Source organism: Podarcis filfolensis (assembly GCF_964270895.1).
Source record: "Podarcis filfolensis genome assembly, chromosome: 6".
Classification (NCBI taxonomy): Eukaryota; Metazoa; Chordata; class Lepidosauria; order Squamata; family Lacertidae; genus Podarcis; species Podarcis filfolensis.
This window is the reverse complement of record NC_139609.1, coordinates 70,556,835-70,578,560: the sequence shown is the minus strand read 5'-3', so window position 1 is coordinate 70,578,560 and position 21,726 is coordinate 70,556,835. Positions and strand designations below refer to the sequence as shown.

The 21,726-nt window shown below is 41.9% G+C and overlaps 1 protein-coding gene across 7 annotated transcripts in view; it reads right to left on the bottom strand.

The window, feature by feature from the left end:
• Positions 1 to 91: 91 nt before the first annotated feature.
• The window catches only part of CBFA2T2 (CBFA2/RUNX1 partner transcriptional co-repressor 2), a 74,102-nt gene continuing 52,467 nt past the window's right edge, over positions 92 to 21,726 (bottom strand). For 4 of the 7 annotated variants that reach the window (XM_083618707.1, XM_083618709.1, XM_083618711.1 and 1 more), the window contains exons 2-11: positions 16,389 to 16,532; positions 14,658 to 14,899; positions 13,166 to 13,255; positions 12,012 to 12,193; positions 11,117 to 11,367; positions 10,362 to 10,447; positions 9,336 to 9,531; positions 5,982 to 6,053; positions 3,950 to 4,140; positions 92 to 3,111 (exon numbers count right to left, since the gene is read on the bottom strand). In XM_083618707.1, coding sequence (XP_083474833.1) covers positions 2,818 to 3,111; positions 3,950 to 4,140; positions 5,982 to 6,053; positions 9,336 to 9,531; positions 10,362 to 10,447; positions 11,117 to 11,367; positions 12,012 to 12,193; positions 13,166 to 13,255; positions 14,658 to 14,899; positions 16,389 to 16,532 — 1,748 coding nt within the window. In that variant the 3' untranslated portion in view covers positions 92 to 2,817. The remainder of the gene's footprint in view (positions 3,112 to 3,949; positions 4,141 to 5,981; positions 6,054 to 9,335; positions 9,532 to 10,361; positions 10,448 to 11,116; positions 11,368 to 12,011; positions 12,194 to 13,165; positions 13,256 to 14,657; positions 14,900 to 16,388; positions 16,533 to 21,726) is intronic. The other 3 variants (XM_083618708.1, XM_083618712.1, XM_083618713.1) reach the window with 1 other exon arrangement.

The window sequence follows — 21,726 nt, the reverse complement described above, 5'->3', positions numbered from 1 at the left end:
CAATCACTTACGGACATTGTGTGCATTCTATAGATTAGCTGTCAGTTTAAGCAGAATCGTATTCTACATAACAAAGCAAAGTCTGGCATGGTAAGGTGAATATAGTCTTTTTATTGACTACTGTGAGTAGAACAAACTAAATACATCTGTAACAGTTTGGGTTCCTTTATACAGTACATTAAATAAGTTATGCACATAAAATAGGTAACAAAAACTCCTAGTATAGAATCGAATGGCAAAAATTAGATAGAAAACAGAATCCAAGGAGTCTTCCCGTAGTAGAATTCCACATACATTTTCAAAAATTGTTTTAAAATGATGAATGGTAGCATTCATTTATGTACATTGGAGTTAGTGTGTTTTCCTCTTAATACATAGCAAGCCATTGTAGTTGCATGGAAAGTTATGGAAGACTGCCTATTTACACACAATTTCAGAATGCCGTCTCGTTTTCTCTCTCTCTCTCACACACACACACACGCAGACACCCCACCCCCCACCCCTTAACTCTTTGGAGCAAATCTTCTTTTCACTTCTCTGCAGAAAATAACATGGCAAGTGGGGGTTTACAAGCCAATAAGTAATTTCAACACCACAGCTTTAATTATAATTTCCATATTTTTCTGCAAAACCGAATTAGTATTCCTTGCAGTACGAGAAAAGTTTGAGATTAACAGGGCTGCTTCTTTTACTGCTTTTTTCCTTTTTCTTTTTTGCATGTGGCAGAGAAAGGTCTGCATCCAACAGAAGTGGCCATTTTTGATAAAACCTTGATCCTCTTCACTCATCAATAAAACTGAAGACTTCCCTCTTTGGCACTGCATCACTAAGTGATAGGTCGCATGTGGAATTTTTGGCTTTTTTTTCTTCAGGCAGTTTAGTATCTGAGAATGTGAATGCATGGAGATGTGTCTCATGAGCAAAACCAAAGCAGCTCCCAAGCCGTGTTCTAGAAGATCAAATATTACCTTAAAAAATTGGCTACTACGGGATAGCCATTAGAAATAATGCTAAATCACATTTGGGCACCAAATGAACAAGCCCTGTTTCTCATGTGCTCCTTCATCTTCTGCACTCGCAATTTTATCTCCCACAACAACAATAGTAGCAAAATATAACCTTCAAATGAGGCAAAGTATGCTTCTGCTGCTAAACCAAAAGTGAGTTAAGCAATTTAGAGCACAGAGTTGCTTCACATGGTATACATCTGAATTAATCCAATGTCAACCATATCAGAATGATAACCTTTCAAACACAAAAGCCTTACATAGCTGCTTTGCTAGCAGAATGCAGCTTTGGGTATATCTACACCCCCAATTTTGGGGGGTGGGTGTGTTTAAGTCTTTCCCCAATCCAAATCCTTACCCCCTTGCACCCCAGGAAAACAAGTAAGGCTTTCCATGTGGCTGCATTTATATATTAACTTTAATTTACTTTTTAATCTAATTCAACCATCAAGTTAACTTCAGTCTAGTCCAATCATATAATTTAATAGTTAATTTGGCATGCTCAAGATTTAGCATCACAACTTAATGGATTTAATTTCTTAGTGGATTTGAATTCTTTTCAAGTGTCCTCCCAGTGACATGCTTTCAAATGCCCTGAAGTGAACAGGCAGGCTGCTAAAGATGCAACAGGGAGGCCTCACAACTCAGGAACATAGCCAAATGCGTTGGTAAAGTCACATTCCTTGGTTTTCAATGCACAGGATCCCTAGCTGGAGGTATCAGTTTAAAGATGTATACTGTTTAGAGAAGCAAAAAGATCCCATTGGATGTTCGTGAAATCTGTTATTTGCAACTTGAACTTTATTTAACTTAGCTCACATGCACTGAGAGACCAGGTGATAGAAAACCTGTTGGAATAAACCATGTCTAGTGGGGGTCCTGTTATTTTATTTATTTAATGTATATACCACATCAAAGCAGTTTACAAAATTTATGTATCAATGAATCTCAAACATTAAAAGCCAACAACTTCTCTCTCTCTCTCTCTCTCTCTCTCTCTCTCTCTCTCTCTCTGTGTGTGTGTGTGTGTGTGTGTAAGTAAATAATATCTTGGTGTTACGAGACAAAGCAATTAGACCACCAATCCCTTTTGTAAAAATCTTTGGATGAAACATTTCAATCTGTTGCGGCCCATAGACAGATTCTTAAGCAGCTTGCCCATAACTGTAAGGAATTAAAATGGATCAACAAGTGGGATGGCTGCTGAGTCATTATATGAAGTAGTTTTAAATCCCCCTTTCAGCAAACAAAAATAGCATCCTTATACCTCCCCCCTTTTTTTCCATGTGTCCAAATTGAGAGAGAGGTGGGGGGAATGGAAAGGGGGTGGGGGAACCAATAAATATAGTCTTAGATAATGGGAGGAGCAGAAATAGCTAGAACTAAGAATCAAGCTTACTTACATCTCATTTCACCTGATTCTCTTTTGCCTGAGAAAGAAATTTTCAAATAATGGTCAGATTGCATACCAAAGATGAGAGAAGAGGATGCCCAGGCAAGCTCTGCTTTGTAGTAAAACGAACAACCATCTTGTTAGAACCTCGGGTGAGAGTACCATTTTGAGAAAGTTCGGATAAAATGAAACAATAGGCCAAAGTCCTCAGGATCCCAGGCAGACTGTTCTGAGATCCCACTAAGGAAGGCTAACATGGACTCCTAAAAATGACATTATAATGGTATGGAAAATGCCCCAAAACAACATAAGCCTGAGCGCCAATGTGCTGGAGTACAAACCTTCTTCAACATTTTGAGGCATCTGTTTTTCAATGTAGAAAACTAATAAACTGTGTTGAGCGCAATCTTCTCTTTTTTAGAGTGCGTTACTGTCTATTGCTGTCACGGAGGCTGGAGTGGAGGATCGAGAAGTGGCGGCCGACGTTTTCTCTAGAGCCGGACTTGCTACCGCATCGACTGCTTTGAGGGTGGCGGCGGCTGCGGATCGGCCTGCTGGTATAGGGGCTGGTTTGACTTGGCTGTGTAAGCCCTGCCCACAGATTCGGTGGTGCCTCTCCCAATCTTTGTGCTGGCAGAAGGAGCCACAGTAGCGGGCAATGTTGCAGCCGCTACAGGTCTCGCTGGCTTTGCGCCCACAGTTCCAGCAGCTCTGGAAAACCAAAGAACAAGCATTTCTCTTAAGCACAGCTCCGAACAAGACTGGCTATTGCCTATCCCAACTGAAGCCATCAGAGGAAGGTAACAAACGGTACCCCACCCCCGCCCCCAAAAGTGCTACTGACCGACATTTCTATAACGCAGAGATTCATAGCAATCCATGCAAGTACTACCACCCGTACCATTAAGAGAACAGCACCACATCGTAAGAAGCCTACAACAAATTAGCGGCACAATAGGTTTAAATGGGTTAATTTGCAAGAAGCAAGGTTTTTCTGAAAGCCCATCCAGCATGTGGAAGATCTTCCCAAGGCATGGGGGTTCCAACCTGGAAGTTGAGCAGAGCCACACAATAACTTTGCCTGCCACAACTAAGCAACATGGCAGAAAAGCAACTGGGAGAAGGGAATTCTGCCGTGACAAAGCATCTCCTAAATTTGCTTTCATTCACCTGCATTTCACTGACTGCCAACACCCTGCAAATCCAACAGATGGCCTCTCCAATATAATTGCTGACATTGTCCTCACTACAACTGTTCCCAAACAATGGGGGCCAGCAAGGTGTGCGGGGGGGCGGGGAGCAAATCTCAAAGCCTCATGCAGTCACTGAAAATGACAGTGGAGATTCAATGGCAGCACCAATGAATCTGAATTAGTTGCTTGTTGGACAGAAGTTAATCAGAACTCTAATTGGCTTTAGATTTTTTGCTCCAATCAGATTAATCAGAATGAAAAACAAGGATGAATCCAGAAGGATTGCATGTCATCTTTAAAGTTCTTGCCTTGGGACTTTTTCCATGATTGCCAGAGATATTCCCTTGGCTTCTCACCTCTGTAGACTCCTCCTGCTCATTGATGACTAGGAAAGCGTCTTCTGTAGCCTGGCGTTTTGCATCGGCAATGGTCTGCTCCATGCGGGCTCTCTCAGATGCAATCATTTCAAATGCCTTCTGCTCGGCCTCTGCTACAGCTTTTTGGACTTCAGACATGGCCTGGCGCTTCACTTCATTCACAGCTTCTTCTGAAGGGAAACAAAAGCCTCATCAAACGGCTTCACATTGGAAGGCAAAGTATATAGCATGGAAGTACCCAGTGGTCATAGGAGTTAAGAAAGTGAAGCTTTTGCATAGCACTTTAGCCTAACTTATGACAATACTACTGAATTGATGGTCATACTCTGATATCTTATGCCTTCTACTGCATCACATAGGAGCAGCAGCAGACTTTTTGATCACATTTGTATCCAAAGAATTCAGCATGCTTTGGGTTACCTTGAGCCTCTGGAACTGAGTAAACTACAAACCTAACTAAATGCATTGAGATAGTTATCCTTTTAACAAAGTTGGCAGTCCATACAGAAAGTTAGGGATGCTATTTGAGTAAACTAAGCAAGGAAGCAGACACTCTAGCCTTGAAAATTAATGCAGTCTCTTTTCCTGGTGCCATTTCACTCCTTAACTGTCCTTGACCTCGCTTGTTGGCCCATCCAGCAGTTTAATTCTACTGGCTACAGAGACCCTTGTGATTCTGTTTACGAGCACCCATGACACCACGTTAAGGGTGGTTTTGCTGCATCAGCATCATCAACAGAGAATTGGATTAAATGGCAGTGTCAGCAAATGAAGCAGAAGCCAATGAAAGAAGGGAGGGGGCACGAAAGGAAAGCACTAAAAAGAACAGTATCAAACAATGCAAATTTGTAGGAGACTCAGAAGGTCGCAGAGAAGTCAGGAGGTACTTTTCAACATGCACAAAAATTAACACAGAATGAAGCAAATGGTTTCATCCAGCCTCTACTTAAAGCAAACCTTCAAACATTGTTCAGAACCCCAAGATGAACCCCATTTTTAGTAGTGTTATCCTTTTAAAATTGATAATGAAAGACAATGGCCAAAGTCCAATGGAGCTAGGTATGCTTATGCCCATGAATTTACAGTGTGACCTATGTATAGAACCTATATTTCCATAGTGTTTTCCCCATGGAACTATCTTTTTAACTATTAAAAACATACTAACACAGAGACACTTTTCAATATTTTTCCCCAGAGAAGAGGAAGTGGAAGACTGTCTACCTTAGAAGCCAAACTCCACATAAACAGAGGGACGACATGTCTTTTAGCTTGCTTACTTGATCTTGCCAGTTTTAAAACAGTTTGTAATGCAAAAAGAATTTGAAAATCACCATCTTTTCATAATTAGCAGACTGCTTTGGAAACTGTTTTTAAAAGTATTCTTGAAACATTTGCTTGCAGGTGTGGTGTGTTGTTAACAGAAACACTCCTATGATTTTTTTTAAAAGGGATATAGAAAAGTATTCCCTTAACATAAAATGGGATTCCTTTCCCTCTGCCTTCTCCTTTGCCCTATTTTGTCTCAAGGAGCAGGGCAAAATTCCCTTCCTTTCGTTCTACTATGCCCTCTTCCAGCTTCTGCCAGAAAGGCAAACTGAAAAACCAAGTGAACATTGTCATTACCGCCATTTACCCAGACAACCCCCAGATTAAACATACAAGGAACAGTGGCACATGTGGGACTCTCTATCAGCTACCTCCAAGGAAAAGAGGCTCAGGCACCCCCTCTCCCCCACTCTGTCTGGGGAAGGTGCCAGCGCTGCCTGGCTGGCTGGCTCAAATCCCTAGGTCAAACGGACAAGCAGTGATGGGTCCAGATGGGTCCATCTGCTGGAGGCCCTGGTTGGCTCTGGCCATTATCACTCTCTAGGCAGTGAGACAGCAGCATATTTATGAGGCCTTTCCCCAGCCAACCTGTGGTGCGTAAGGCTTTCCATCTTCTCAAGAATCTCTTGTAACATTCCACAGCTTCTCTGTGTGGCACTTCTCTGAAGGGGGCCTCCTTACTTACCAGCCTTTTTCCATATCTCTTCGGTGACATAACCGGCTGCTCCTGACCTGCCGCTGAACTCCCGCTGAGAATCTGTAGAAGGAAGGGTGGTGTCGACAGTATTAGACACAGAAATATTCTCCCACCCAAACTCTAAGAATTGATAGGCTGCATCTGTTCAGCAAGAAGTAGCATGAAGAGAACAGGGTAGGATTAATTGCTAAAAACCAAGCCAAGAGACTTCTGCAGTTTAACAGTGTTCACCAAAAGGCAAAATGATAAATGGCCACTTTTAATTTAGTGTCCTGCATAATTTATTGGACAGCGAAGCCAATTTCCATCTTTTAATACTCTGTCATCACAGGCTACACACTTATAAATATGTCTTGTCAAGCATCTGCTTTGCCCTACTGTAATGAGCATTAATCCTTGCTAATGGCGTCTCACGTTTTACAGCGTGCCTCGTATTCCCAAGGATTTCAGGCCACTGGAGCACATGCTATATTTTAAGGAGTCCTTTGAGAACAGGAACTCAAAGATACACAGTGCTACACAGAAATCAAGGAAGATTAACAGTGAAAATTTTTCTCACATACATTACATTCTCACTGTCTTCGGTTGCATGGTTAGATGAGATGCTGCATACCTTCAGATTGAAAGCAATGCATTTCTGACACCCTGATGTAAGGGTAACCTTATGCGCCAGATGGGGAAAAACCAGAGGATACAGCATTTCTCAACCCAGAAGTAAGTCTCCATTCTCATCTTGCCCTCTCTCCATAAATATAGCTCACTTACAGACGTACTGCAGTATTCATTACAGAGTGCTCCTTTGTTGAATTCAACTTACTTTTTACTCAAAGTAGATGTAACTGAAATTAATAAACCTAAGTGAGTCTTGACAATGTAAAATAAAAAATAGAGGGTAACCAACGTAAATGAACTTAATAATCAGTCTATATAAGCACAAAATCTAATAGATGTGTTGCCTAATAGATGTGTTGCCTAACATTTTATTACCAAAAATGGAGTATAACCCTGAACTAAAAAGGCATATACAAATACACAAATTTAGAAAACTGAATTTAGAATTTAGAAATACCAAATATAAAAGCTATGTGCTACAATAACTAAAAATAAATAAATCTATAGACAGAACCTATATCTCAGAAACATATAACCATACAAGAAACTCTTTCTACATTGCATGGGTTATACTTCATCTGAAGGTAGCCCTGTTTAGGGAAGCTTTTAATGTTTGACGGACTATTGTATTTTAATGTTTTGTTGGAAGCCACCCAGAGTGGTGGGGAAACCCAGCCAGATGGGCGGGGGGGGGGGGGGAATGAATGAATGAATGAATATTATTATTATTATTATTATTATTATTATTATTATTATTATTATTATTTTAAAATGCTATTCTTTATCACAGGATGTTCTTAATGTCCATCAACCAGATTCTCTGGATGACTGAAATATCAATACCATACATGTTCGGCTTACAAGCCTTCTTCAGTGGTTTATTTTGTTATGCTGCATTCTTTGTGCATGAGCTCAGCCAAATTATGTCCAAGTGTCCCTCTTGCTTGAGTCAAGGTTACAAGCCAGTATCTCCAGCATTCACCACCTATGTAAAAGTCTATGTAAAAAGACATGAAGTTTTTGGGGCTCCCCCCTTCCTCCAGCATTCACCACTCAAGAGTGCTATTCCATACTTGGAATCGTCTATCTATATCTGAAGAGCCTACCTCCACTAAGCCAAGTTTTGATGGGTTATGTAAGAGGTTGGTTATTTTGCAAGCACACTTCCTTGTTCCAGTTGCCACTGGAACTTCTCCAGCCCCCAATCCATAACTAAAGCATTTGAGATGGCAGATAAAGTACCCTGTGGCCCAACATTCTGTTTAATGCATGGTTTTGCATGCACCCTCTACTACGAAATAAAATTCATATACTTTGTTTTGAGGAAGAGGTATAGAAATGCCTCCCTGTCATATCACCAGGATATGGTGGAATACAAAAATCATTACCAAGATTTTTTTTACTGTTCCCTGCCCACAGGTTCACAATCCAAAAAAAACAGGACATGCAAAGAAAAAAGGACTTAGAACTTGTAGGAAAAACTACGGCACGTTCATTTCCATCTGGCGTCATTGTTTTGAAATTAAAATCAATGGTTGCTGCATCGGTAAGGATTTAGAAGCATTATGTAGCTGGTTTTGTACAAGCTGTAGCATCATGAAAGCAGCTGGTAGGGGAGAGGTAGGCAGAGGCCACAGAGAAAGAACTGCGAATGGAGGGGTTGCCATCTTTGGAACTCCTTGGGAAAATCACCAAAATAAATCTGCTGAAACCTGGAACTGGGTGTGTGCAGCCCAGCTGATTGACAGCTGAATGGGACACAGCTGTGGACAGCCTGAGGAAGCTCTGTCCACCTTGGGGCTGCCCATGAAAGCAAGCCTAGAGGTGAGAGACTAGGGTGATGCCAGCTGGTGGCAGGAACCTTCTTTGTTGTGAGATTCCGGGGAGGTTTGTGCGTTTGTTTGGGTCTTGAGTGAGAGCCAGGAGACTGAGAGATATTGACTGGGGAAGTGTGTGAGGAGCAAGAATTTACATGGTCTATATTTATTCATAACTTCTATCAATTGATTTATTAATCCTGTCTCCCTGCAATAGGCTTGTTTTTGACATTATCCTATCCACCCCAGAATTTCAGGAGATAGTTACCAAGACAAATCCTCCACCTAGATGCATGGCCCAGGTTAAATATTAATGTGTGGCAAGCATCCTGTCCCCACCCCCATTTTACACGTGAATTTCTAATAAGGAAAGTCACTAACAGTATAATGGGAGTTTTAATTGATTTCATTGGAATGTAGTGGGGGGGGGGGGAGAGATTCAGTGAGAAAGACTGCATTACATTTTTACACTTAAAATGCTAGAAGCAGCAGCAAAAGGCAATATTTATTTCACAAATAAAAGAAATGCTACATGATTTATATTTATTCCTTTTTTGTTTCTTTTGCATACAACTCTACTTGACATCCATTCAGGTTCAAACTTCTGAATACCCAAGGCACACAGAGGCAGGGAAGGCACAGCTTGCTCAATTTCAGATAGTTCTATTTTTGTGCAGAAGTTAACTCAGAAGTAAGGTGCATTGTACTTAATTAATTTGTGTATAAGTAATTTGGGTGTTGGAAGATTACAGACTAAGCTGCTAAAGCAAAGGAGCCCGTTGAAAAGAATGGGAACAATCTAATACTTTGGTCTTCTGGCACACTAATAATACACAGCCACTTTCTGAAAATGGTTGTTAAATGTTATTCCACTTCATAACACATATGGAACATGCAGAGTTCCATAGCTTACCACTGTTAATGGAGTCTGAACTCCCTGGGCTATGTTGCCTCGTGATTAAGTCATTCCCCCCTTTCCGTGGCTCTGTGGTTTCACTGCATCGCCTCTTCCAATAGTTGAGCTCTTCTCTATCAGCCTCCTGACAACGGCGGAGAACGGCCATAGAGCGCCTGGTCTTCTCGACCATTTCCATGATGCAATTCAATGCCTTCCAGAGAGAGGAAAGAACAGCGTTTGAAGAAGCTGTTAGAAAATGTATTTCCTCCTGCAACTTTAAGAAAAAGAAACTCAGGGGCAAAACTACAGTATCAAAATTAACAGGGCAAAGGTTTTTTGGTTTTGCTGCAGTAAAGGGTTTCAAACTGTGACACTGCATGTTGTAGTGACCCTCTTTTTAAAAAAAGAAATCAAGCCCAAACTCCTGTATATAAAAAAATACAAGCATTATGGGAAAGGGGGCTGGTCTAGTACAATCATTGGTGTGCTAGTTTTCTACATAACTGAGATTTATTTTTTTTAAATGGAAACATTTAAATATGCAATTCATCACATGAAGTGGTACAGTCCGGTACCACATTATGATGCTGGTCACATAGCCTGGCTCTTTTGCATGACTTTCAATCTGTACATTTATTTGTATCAAATTCTACTGGAGACACCAGGAACTGAATCTGGGACTTCCTGTATGTAAAAAGCTGGTGCCCGATTACTGCATTATGGCCCATCTAGGCTAAACAATTACATTCTCTCCCCCCCCCTCTCTCTCACACACACACTTGCTGCATGTACACATGTTGTTACAGTTCCACTGCTCCATGGCAGAGCACACACTTTACACGCAGAAAGGCCCAGGTACAATCCATAGCATCTCTAGTTCCAAGGAACAGGCAGCAGGAAATGAGAAGAATCTCAGCTGGAGACCCTGCTCCAGCCACAATACACAATACTGAGCTAGGTGGATAAACAGCCTGCCCTGGTAATTAGGTTTTATGCAGTCCAGGTTTCTTTGGGGGTTTTTTCCCCATGTCAGTCTCTCACATGATCAAGATGCTTCCATTCATCAGCCCATTCTCTCTCTGTTAGGCGATGGTCCACGAGTTCATCCTGATAGCCTCCGTTTAACCCTGTAATGCATGGCAAGGAAAATGCTATGTCAGAAAAAGAGCCTTAACAGTTTGATGCAACACAAAGATATAGGGCGAGGGTGAGAAAAGCTATTACAGTGGACCCTCCAGATACGAACTTAATTCGTCCCAGGGGTCCATACTTACCCCGAAAAGTCTGTATCTGGAGGCGCGCGGTGAAATTTCTGCTTTCGCCACATTTGTAACTCGAAATTATGTTACCCAAAGGTAACGTAACCCAAGGTACCACTGTATTCTATAACAGTGGCCCATGGAAAAAATTCCCTGCCTGGGAGTCAAATTTTGTCTGTAAGACTCTTCCCCCCTCCAACCCCCCCCCCCCACAGCCATCTATCAATCCAGCTCAATCCTGCTTGGTCACTATCTCCTCTCACCACCACTCGCCTATCAAAGTGGGCCCATAGGGGTGAGGAAGAAATAAAAGATCTGGACCACCAGGCCAAAAAGGTGCCCCACTCCTGCTCCAAAAAACATAGCCCAGGCTTCTAAAACCCCAGAGGGCTACCAGATCAACGAAGGAGCTGTGTAGGTTTGTGCACCTTTGATTTTGCTATGCAAGAACTGAATCTACGGAGATTCAAAAAGCATTGAATTTGTAGCTTTAACGGCTAAGGGAAATGCGTTTGAAAAATACATGGGACTCCTTACCTATACCATGTCTATCTCGCAATTCTCTATGCTCCAATGCCTTGCTTGGGTCTCTGTACAAATGGGACGTTGCAATATCTTCCAGGGTGTAATGCTGGAGTGGGGGCGGAGTAGGATGGAACTGTCCCGCTGGATTTATGACGGGCAACATCAGAGCCGGGCTGTGGCGAGGGGCTGGACTAATGGTGCACACCCTCTTGGCAGGAGGCTCTGATGGGAGCGGCTCTCTCTCAAAGCTGTTTTCTTCCCTCCTGTGAGCAAGTCAAGAAAGGAAATTTTCCATTAGTACTAAGAAACCAAATGCAGAAAAGGAGAGTAAGTAGGTTTGTGTTGTGCTAGCAGCGAAACCAGTAATTCATGGGGAAAGAGAGATATAGAAGTGAACTCTGGAAAAGAGATCAAGTAGAAAACAATTCAAACATATGGACGGTATACAAGAATCATGCTTCTGGATCAATCCAATGGCCTATAGTCCAGTATCCTTTTCACACAGGGAGAAACTAGATATGATATGGAACATGAAATTCAAAACCAGGTCAGGGTTTTCAAATAGCAGGTATGGTGTTCCACAAACAAAAGATGAGGGCAACTTCCTTCTCCCATTGTTGGGTCTCTAGTGAAGGGAGAGACATTAAGCTGAAAAGTGTGGCAAACGACAGATGCACAAATTCCAAAACTCTTTTTCTAAATCATGCAGGCTATACTGAAAGCCACAACGAGTCAAACATTCGCAGAGCCAACCTAAAAAAGCCACACGTAGGCAAGTCTTGAACTACCAGATACCTGAAGAGGTCACAACAAAAGGGAATTTCAATAGAAAGCAGCTTATAAGGCGCCAGGTTGTTAGGCTTTTTTTAATGACAAATTTGTCTGTTTTGAAACCAGCTCCTGCTACCTGTCTGGACTGTGCCTCTTTCCGTTTCCATTCACTTCCATCAGCAGCTCTGAAGAGTCAGCTGGGGACGCAGTGTTTGTGTTCAGCAAGATGTGCTCATGCTGGGCCAGGTATTGGGAAGGGGTCTGTTTGGCTGCCCGAGCACAATGCAGCAGCTCCCTCTGCAGAAGGGGAAGGTTGGCCTGCAAAACAAAGTTAGGGTTGCCATTTAGATTTATTTTGCTGCTGGGATACCCTCTTGCTGCTGACCATCTAACGAGCCATAGGAGCAAGATACTTGTTAAAACAGGGTTCCTTTCTCACAGAGACACCCCACCCCCAACAAGAATCATTGTGGGCCTCCTCAAGAGCAAATAAGACAAAAGAAAGTAGAATTTGCTGGCAGTGCCTATATCTGTGATAGCCTGGGCTATAGCTTGCAGTGCTTGATGTTTGATCTTTTATCTTGTTTTTAGTATTCTGTTGGGAGCCGCCCAGAGTGGCTGGGGAAACCCAGCCAAATGGGCGGGGTATAAATAATAAATTGTTTTATTATTACTATTACTATTATTATTATTTATTCTCATGTCCCAGACATAAATGTCTTCTGGCAGGACTCATGCAACTCTACTATAAATAAATGGGAGATTCAGTCCCTTCAAACAGAAGGGTGGGGAAAGGGCTGATTCTTTCCTATTCTTGCCAGGGCTCACAAAGTTCAGAATTCAGCTTGGCTCCCCCTCCTGCTTCCCTGTGTAGAAGTATCCAAAAAAGAGAAAAGGAGCGCATGGGCCTGGGGCATGCTGTAATGACTGGGGCATGCTGTACAGAACACCCTTCAGAGAAAGCAAGTGTGTGTGTGTGTGTGTGTGTGTGTGTGTGTGTGCATATATATATATTCATTCAGTTGCTTCCATCACATCAGCTGCAATGCAACAGGCCAGGAGCAGGTGCATAACCCACTTAATGGTCAGAGGTTATGCGGTGGTAGAGAAAGGGGGCTCTTGAGCATTCCTTGGCAACTACTTTTGGCTACACATGACCAAGACCTTCTCTCAAATAGTCAGACTCCTCCTCCCATCAAAAATCATTGCTTGGTGAGTCTTTCTCTAGTGTGGCACACAGAATTTTCTCCTTACTGGCTCACCAGCCAATGGACAGTATTAAGCAATCACCTTCAAGAATGGAATCACAAATGGACGAAGAGGAAAATTGGTAGCCTCCTGGAGTTTGCAGTGAAATTCCTCTATTGTCACAGTAGAATTCTGTAAAGAGAAAGGGGATTGGCGTGGTTATTGATTCTAATTCAACAGAAATTCTACAAGGCCTTCTCTCTCTGAGAATCTGGATTTGCATGTACTGTGTGGAAAGAACTAATATTCATTAGTGTCCAGTCCTATCTGATCTGCCTCATCTCACATTTGGCTAAGAACCATGAGCTACAAATTCTCGCACTCAATGCATAATTTATACATTAAGAATTTATTCATTTAACTTATATGCATTTATAGGCCCCTTTCGCCATGCAGTCTTAAGGTGGGTTACAAACAGATGTAGACATAGGAAGTGCGGGGGGGGGGGGAGGCTGACACCCACCGACCACACTGCATTGTGATTACTTAAGAAGATAGCTACTCCAGTTTCATAAGCTGCTTCTACACCATTTCAAAGTGTGACCACAGTCATTAGAAGTTATCTGGAATCGTAGAGTGCTAATGCTAGCTAGACAACCTCCAAAATATAAAGTAAATAAATAAAAAGCCAAAACAGGAAAAAATGGGTGCAATGTCACATGTCAGTTCCTAGCACTTAATCGTTTTTGTTGACCATGTATAATCAGGGTATAGTTTTATGAAAAGCCTTGCAATGTGTAAACAGAATTCTCGAGATTACACTGAGACAGAATTAGATGAAAGTGCACCCCAGATGTGTGTATAAGTGTGATATGTACGTTACACACAAACACAAATATTTCTCCTTTTAAAAACTGGTTTGAACTCAAATCAACAGCATCAGAAAATTAGTAATTCACCATGCTGCAATTAATTATGACAAAATGGAAACCCCAATTTCTGAAAAGTTATGCAATGAAGGTTTGGGGGGAAGCACACTAATCCTAGACGGGGGAGCAAATATTGTAAGAGGTTTTGCCATTTACAGAAAGCCTACTGACAACGCCTGAGCAGGATCAGAAGGGTCTGGAAACCAAGCCTCATGAGGAATGGTTGAAGAATTTGGGTATGTTTGGCCTGGAAAAGAGGAGATATGATAGCCTTCTTCATATATATAAAGGGCTGTCACATGGAAGATGGAGCAAGCTTGTTTTCTCCTGCTCCAGAGGGTAGGACCCAAACCAATGGATTTAAGTTACAAGAAAGGAGATTCTGACTCAACATCAGGAAGAACTTTCTGACAGTAAGAGCTGCTGGACAGGGAAATGAACTCCCTCAGAAGGTGGTGGACTCTTCTTCAATGCAAGTTTCTAAGCAAGGGTTGTATGGCCATCTGTCATGGGCACCTGAGTTGAGATTCCTGCATTGCAGAGGGTGGGACTAGATGCCCCTCATGCTTGCTCCCTTTCCAAGTCTATGATTCTGCGATACCATAATGAAACGCCAAAGCTTCTGCTTTTCATTTCTTTGCTGTATTTGACTTACTAATACTCACCACTAATGCCAGAACAAGGGTGCGGACTTTCTCCCCTATCTCTGGTGAAATGTCGTTGCCAAACTGCTGGAGGGTGGTCAGGAAGCGTTTGAGTTTGCTGAGCTGACGGGCCCCACAGGTAGCTGGAAGCTGCTGGTTGGTCAGTGAAGATGAAGATGATGAGGCAGGGCCATTGCTGAACCTCTGAGGGGGTGACGGTGCTCCATTCAGCGTCGGGGGAGAATGGTTCATTCCATTGGGTACTACGGTGGGGAGGGGGAAGGCAAAAAGCAATGAATATGTTAGCTTTATATTTTGAGGTTTAGCCCCCAAATGCTTCTTTTTTACATAAATTTATATACCACTTAACTACAAATAGTCTCCAAGTGTTGTACAATAAATAAAATACAGAAAAGTTAAAAACCAGTTAATGCTATAAAGCAGTGGTTCTCAACCTGTGGGTGCCCAGATGTGGTTGGACTACAACTCCCATCATCCCTGAGTTCTGGCCTTGCTAGCTAGGGGATGATGGGAGTTGTAGTTCAGCAACATCTGGGGACGCACAGGTTGAGAAAGGCTGCTATAAAGTAAGTTAAAAGCAGGGATTTAAAAAGTACATGCCAGAAGTTCAACAGGGCGGGGGCCTGTCTGATTTCAACCGGAAGGAAGTTACACAAAATAGGAAATATTGAAATGCAGGCACAATTGCCGAGAACACAATTCAGGAGTTGACATATTTGCTTTTGATACTGGGTGATGGTGTTAAAAACTATTTAATATTTTAGGAAATAACATCTAGTAGGGTTGAGTAGTGGAGTAGTGTATAAGCTTTGCAGGTTGAAGATCCCTTGTTAATTTCCTGGCCCCTCTGGTTTTTGTTTTTAAAGGGAGGAGGGTAGGGGAGCTGGTGGTGGGAAAGACTTCCATCCACAGCCCTGGAGAGCTGCTGCCAGTCAGAGGGAGCATTACTGGGCTAGATGAGCATTCAACCTAACCAGCAGAAGGCAGCTTACATTCTCGGGACCAGAGTGCTCTTTTTCTGTTCCTTGCAGGATGTCTGCATTCTGTACCACCCTGTACAGTACACAATAAAATTTAAGAGACCTAAGAAAACCCTAGCACTCCAGAATCTGAGAATAAATAAAAAGTTAACACACCAGATGTGCTGACAAACGCACCTCTTATTAATGAGAACAGAAAACACAGATGCAAAGAACTTGATGTTCTCGAGAAATTAAACATTTTTTTTAAATCGCTTCCGAAATTAAAACCCAGCTTAAACCTATATACCATATTTTTTGCTCTATAAGACTCACTTTTTCCCTCCTAAAAAGTAAGGGGAAATGTGTGTGCGTCTTATGGAGCGAATGCAGGCCGCACAGCTATCACAGAAGCCTGAACAGCAAGAGGGATTGCTGCTTTCGCTGCACAGCAATCCCTCTTGCTGTTCTGGCTTCTGGGATTCAGAATTTTTTTCTTCTTGTTTTCCTCCTCCAAAAACTAGGTGCGTCCTGTGGTCTGGTGCGTCTTATAGAGCGAAAAATATGGTATATATTTTTTAAGTCTGCATCTCGGGAAACCTGCTTGCTAATAAAGCCACAAAAGTGTCAAGGTAATTAGGTACTATCCCAGCAATTCACCTCCCCTGGACTGAAACAACAGTCCCTCACTTCTGTAATGTCTGCATTAGAAAGAAAGAACTCGTGGTGGCTTTCTGTTTTTCCCAGAAAGCTGAACAAGCCACAGCCTTACATGCTGCTGGGGTAAATGAGACAGGCCGGGGTCCACCAGGGTTGACAGGTGGCAACGGTGGCATGCTGGAGGGCGAGGATCTTGACTGTATCTTCACTTCCACAGGGGATCCTGGCATTACTGGCACCCTCTTCTCACTCGCAACTGAAATGGAAAGTAGAAGAAAGAATGTTAACAATCCAATGGAACTTAGGAATTACACAGTGCTTCAGTGTTCAAACCACGTCATAGTCAGTATCTGAGTAATCCATACAAGGAATGTCAGTATTCTCTCCATGGGGGATGATAGGAAGTTTGGCCTAAAATCCAATTAGCAGTTCAGTGGCAAAGGTGAGATCTAAAGGGTGGAGGGACGTCCTGGCTTGTGGGTGGCTCTTGAAACATCATTTCAAGCTCAATTGTTTCAAATATTAACTAGAGTTTGTCAGTCTCCGATGACATGACACGCTCTGGTCAAGAGACAGTGGCAGCTCCTACTTGCAACCATGCCAGGGACGGGGGACTGTGCAAACCTAAGGCCTGTCCCACCTTGTTTATGTCACACTAAACTATGGTTTGGCTCTATTCAAGATCATCTGCTAGTTGGCTACATTCAAACATAACACTTAAACATGGTTTTGTATTATGACAATGAGCTTATCCTTATTCCTCCCTCCACAACCTAGTTTGCATGCTCCCACTCCCCTCTCCTGCCCAGTGAGGGTACGAGGAGGGGACCAGAAGGTTCTTGGCTTGTTCCATCAATTGTAGTATGCCTGGGATTGGATAACATGGCAAGTTGCATATTATTATTATTATTATTATTATTATTATTATTATTATTCCCTGCCCATCTGGCTGGGTTTCCCCAGCCACTCTGGGCAGCTTATAGCATATCTAAAAACATAAAAATCTCCTGATATAGGACTGCCTTCAGATGTCTTCTGAACGTTGTGTAATTCTTTATCCTTGTGGCCCCAGATGTCATGAGTCCTGTGGGGACATCATGGCTAGGAGACCAAAGGAGCACACGGATGAGTGAGCTGGGGGCGGCGGCAGGGCGGGATCCTGCATGGCCACAAAGATCACTTTACAAAAATGGTTTTAGTTCAGAAATTACCAATATAGTTAAGTAGCGATAAGGAAGTCTATTAAGAAGTCTTTTTTAAAAATGGGTGGAACGATTTGCAATGCTTGACAACGTGGTCTGGAGCATCCCCAGACCAAGGTGGTGAGCTGCAGTACAGGATAAATGGGGAAGGGAAAGAAGCTACCTTGCAGGTGGGGTGTAAAAATGCAAAATAATTCCCAACTATGATTCTATGATTCCCTCTGCAACAGTGAAGGACAGAGAAGGAAATACTTCCAATGTAGATAATAAAATAAACAGATTACGCAAGAGTCACAAAACTGTGCAGGTGCCCAATGGGATTTTTAACCACCAGTATAATATTTTACTAAATATTTAAAATACTAAACAAAACATTTAGTAAATATTTTACTAAAAATAAAAAGGAGCTTTAAATAAATTGCTTTCATCTGTGTATAAAACAACCCGCTGTGGTGCAAAACAACCGGTTGCAAGCATATATATTTTTATAAATGTTGTGGTACAAGATATATGTTCTCCATCTCGTTGAACAACATACGGACCACTTATTAGTTCCTAAACAAAGGGGTGCCTGTCTTATTTGATTATTTCACAAGCAATCTGGGACTACACTGTAGCATGTCTCCATAAACATATTGACAGGTTTCCAACACATCCATCTGTGTCCCATCTCCGCTTGCCTCCCAACCTCTCCTTTTGTTAAGGGGGAGACAACTAGGAAGGGAAGGAACTGACAGTTGTCTTTCACGTTTTTATGTTGTGCACAGAGTGTGAAAGCCCAAAGGGAGCCCTCACTTCAGACCACCTGCTTTTTCAGCGATGGGCGCCAAGAGGCCTGGAAGAGATCTTAGCAGTTAGACACGTTGCAACCTTCAGGACTTGGCATAATGCTGGAATTCAGTACAGCTTACCAGCAGGCATGCTGAAATGCCTACTCAAAAGTTTAAACAGAAAACTCTCAGATTCTCCCTCCTGTTGAGAATTAGCAGTTCCTATGCTTCCATAACCACTGAAATAAGCTTCTGTGCACGGCTTTGGGAGCTAACAACAATAAGAGACTTTGAGAAGAACCCAAAATTGGACACAGTAGTAGAATAAACTGCAGGTTCTATTAGTACAAATAAGCTGTTACTTTCTCAATATTCTCCAACCCAGCACACTGGATGCTGCTTCATGACTGCTAACATTCAATTTTGGATTCCATGAGCATCATTAATGAGTTATCATAAAATCCCATAGACCATGTTTGGATGATCATATATCGGTTTAATAAGCAGAAATATGAGTGTGTCTTTTGGCTATGCGCACAGCCCCTTTGGGCCATTGCCTTGCATGAACAAGCAAACCAAGAAGTATTCCATTAACAAAAGGTTCTTGTTTCATTCAAATTGGGAAACTATGATTCACAGATCCAGAACAAGCAAGAAGTTAGCTTAATCTCCTGGTTTGTTCCAAAGTTATTATCAGAATGGGAACTCACAGTAGAAGACCTCCTTGCCTGCGTGGGTGCTCATGTGAACAGAAGCACAAAGGGGCTGCATGCACAACATAAGACTCATTCATAGCTTGGCTTATTAAGTCCCAGATGTATTCATTCAAATACTCCCATAATTAATGTTAAGACTTCACTGCTGTAAGATGTGGTAACTATAAACTAGAGTAACATTTTTTCCAAAAGGAGTTAGATAAATTCATGGAGATTAGGTCTATCAGTGGCTAAACAAAAAATCCATGATTATAAAAGACAATGTGTTGGGGATCCAGGGTTAGTCGTGTTTGGCACAGAGTCATAGACCATCTGAAAATCAGTGGGACTTAAGTTAGCAATGACTAATATAAGTCCATTGATTTCAATGGGCATACTCTAAGCATTGCTAAATCTGGCTCCAACCCAGGGTCTCTAGGATTACTAGATGGAGGGAGGCAAATATGGTTATTCCATCGTATTTGATTAGTTTCACTAAGGCCATTCTTATCTATCGGTGGTTAAAGGGAAGAATTAATGTAGCAAGAAAAAGTTCATTCTGTAATATTTATTAATAAAATGAACACAGACAAACCCTGCTTATGTAGGGTAATTCTTTGTTCAGTCTCCAGAAGTGCCAAGTGCTCTTACAGATACAACTATATATTCTCATAATACTTTCTTATTCTGAATAATAAAATTTTCAATGTACAGTACCCTGGTATTCTTTTAGGGTTGAACAAACTTGTGGCACAATCCTATGCATGTATACTTGCTAATATCTGGCAAGTGTGCATAAGAATGCAGTTTCATTCCAGTAATTCAGCTCTAATTGATGGGATTTCATTTCCCTTCTACTCATAATTTTGGGGAGTTTTTCCTTTTTTGTGGACAGATACGTGCCCATTTGTGTTTTAGGATGTAGGTACACACGTGTATATCGTTCACGCTACGTGCTGAGAGCAAATGTGTTCTCTGGAAAAGCAGGTGCATGGATAGCTGGCCATTGTCTCAATATGCTTCTTTCTGCAATTCTGTGCATCGCTGCCAACATATTCAATGGACATGTTTACTTTTATGTTAGAAAGAAACAGACTCTTAGCGCACTTGGGAGCCCTGAGCACAATTTGCAACATAAAACCACAAAATAATAACTAAAATAGCCATGAAAGCAGGGATCCAAAACTAATGATACAACTGTATATCAAATCTCAAACACACCTTGGAAAAGACAACATTATCTAAAGGCTTCCATATAATCCCCCAAATAACAAGGCTCCAATAGAACCAACTCAGTGGACCGCAAGAAATGAAACAAGAAAACAACTCTTCTTTATAAACAAAGCTTCAGAGGGCAAAAATGTCTACAGTAGGACCTCACCTGAGAATCTATGAGCTAGCAACATGAACAAACGGGCAATGCAGCTAAGAGTGTTGTATCGCTTTGAATAAAGGTCAAGGGTAGCATCTACAGCACTCCTGAGATCGTCACACGTTACAATCCGGGGGGCGGGGGGGGGGGAGCTCTGAAGTCTGTTAAGTGAGCAGAACAGAAGGCCCCAAGCCAAATAAAAAGGAACTTCGGGTTTTCGCTGAATTACAATGACATGTCCCCCCACCCCCCAAAAGCCACTTCTGTTGGCAATCTGTTCACCCAAGGGGGGAGGTGTTAGTGTGTTAAAACATGTGAAAATCTGAACTAGCACAGGAACCCTTCTGCACACAGTGCTGAGCCGAGCTCTGCTGTCCTTCACCTGAAATCCCCCGTGGAAATCTGAAGCACCTGTTTTTTCAGACACACTGTGCCAGAGTTGGCTGACTCCATTTCCATGGGGGAGGGGGGGGCAGAATGGATAACAAGGCAAGAAAACTTGTTTTGGGTTCTCTCCAATGACAGTATTTGTGACAACAGTATCTCATTAAGGTTGTGTCATATAACAGATGCCACACACACATATGGGGGAAACCAGTTATTTACAAAAGCACAAACAAAGAAGGGCATCCCATATCAACAGCACACTGGCTGCATTAATACAACAAGCAGATCACAAGGTAGTTTACAGAAATCAAAAAATGCAAAAAAAACCAACAACAACAACAAACAGTAAACCCTATGCAGTTATTTAAAAAAAAAAAAAATCCAGCATTTATTCCTTTAATTAATTGCCTCTGGCCTTCCTGCAACATGGTTATTTAAGAAAGTGGCTAGCAAACTAATGTACTTGCATGAACGGACACTGGAAAGAAAATGCTGAATTTGTAAATCCCTTTGATGCCTTAAGACACAAATACATAGTGATGGCACTCTCAAACTATATAGATAGTTCCCTAACCAAAAGTAGCTGCTTGCTTACAACTGCAGACTACCCAAAAAAAACACTATTCAAGAAATCAAACCAGTTAGTTTCTCCATCTCTTCAATGCATTCTGAAAACACTATTTCCGGATCTAACAGCATCAGCTGTACCATCAGGGGCTTAGCATGGTATATGAGCTGCATATTTCTGTACACATTGCAGCATGCAGAACATTTATTTACCTGCATAACCACTAATTTAATATATGAAATCTGACAGCAATGCCTCCTGGCAGTGGAAATGGAAGCATGAATGATTCATTTCAAAGGAAAGTAAGAACATAAATATGAAGCTGCCTTATATCAAGTTAGACCAAATGGTTCATATAGCTCAGTATTGTCTAGACCAGAGGTAAGGGCCTATCTAGGCCTCCCATTCTGGCAAAGCCACCTGCACCTGCCCTACCCCTAGTGTCATACATGTTGT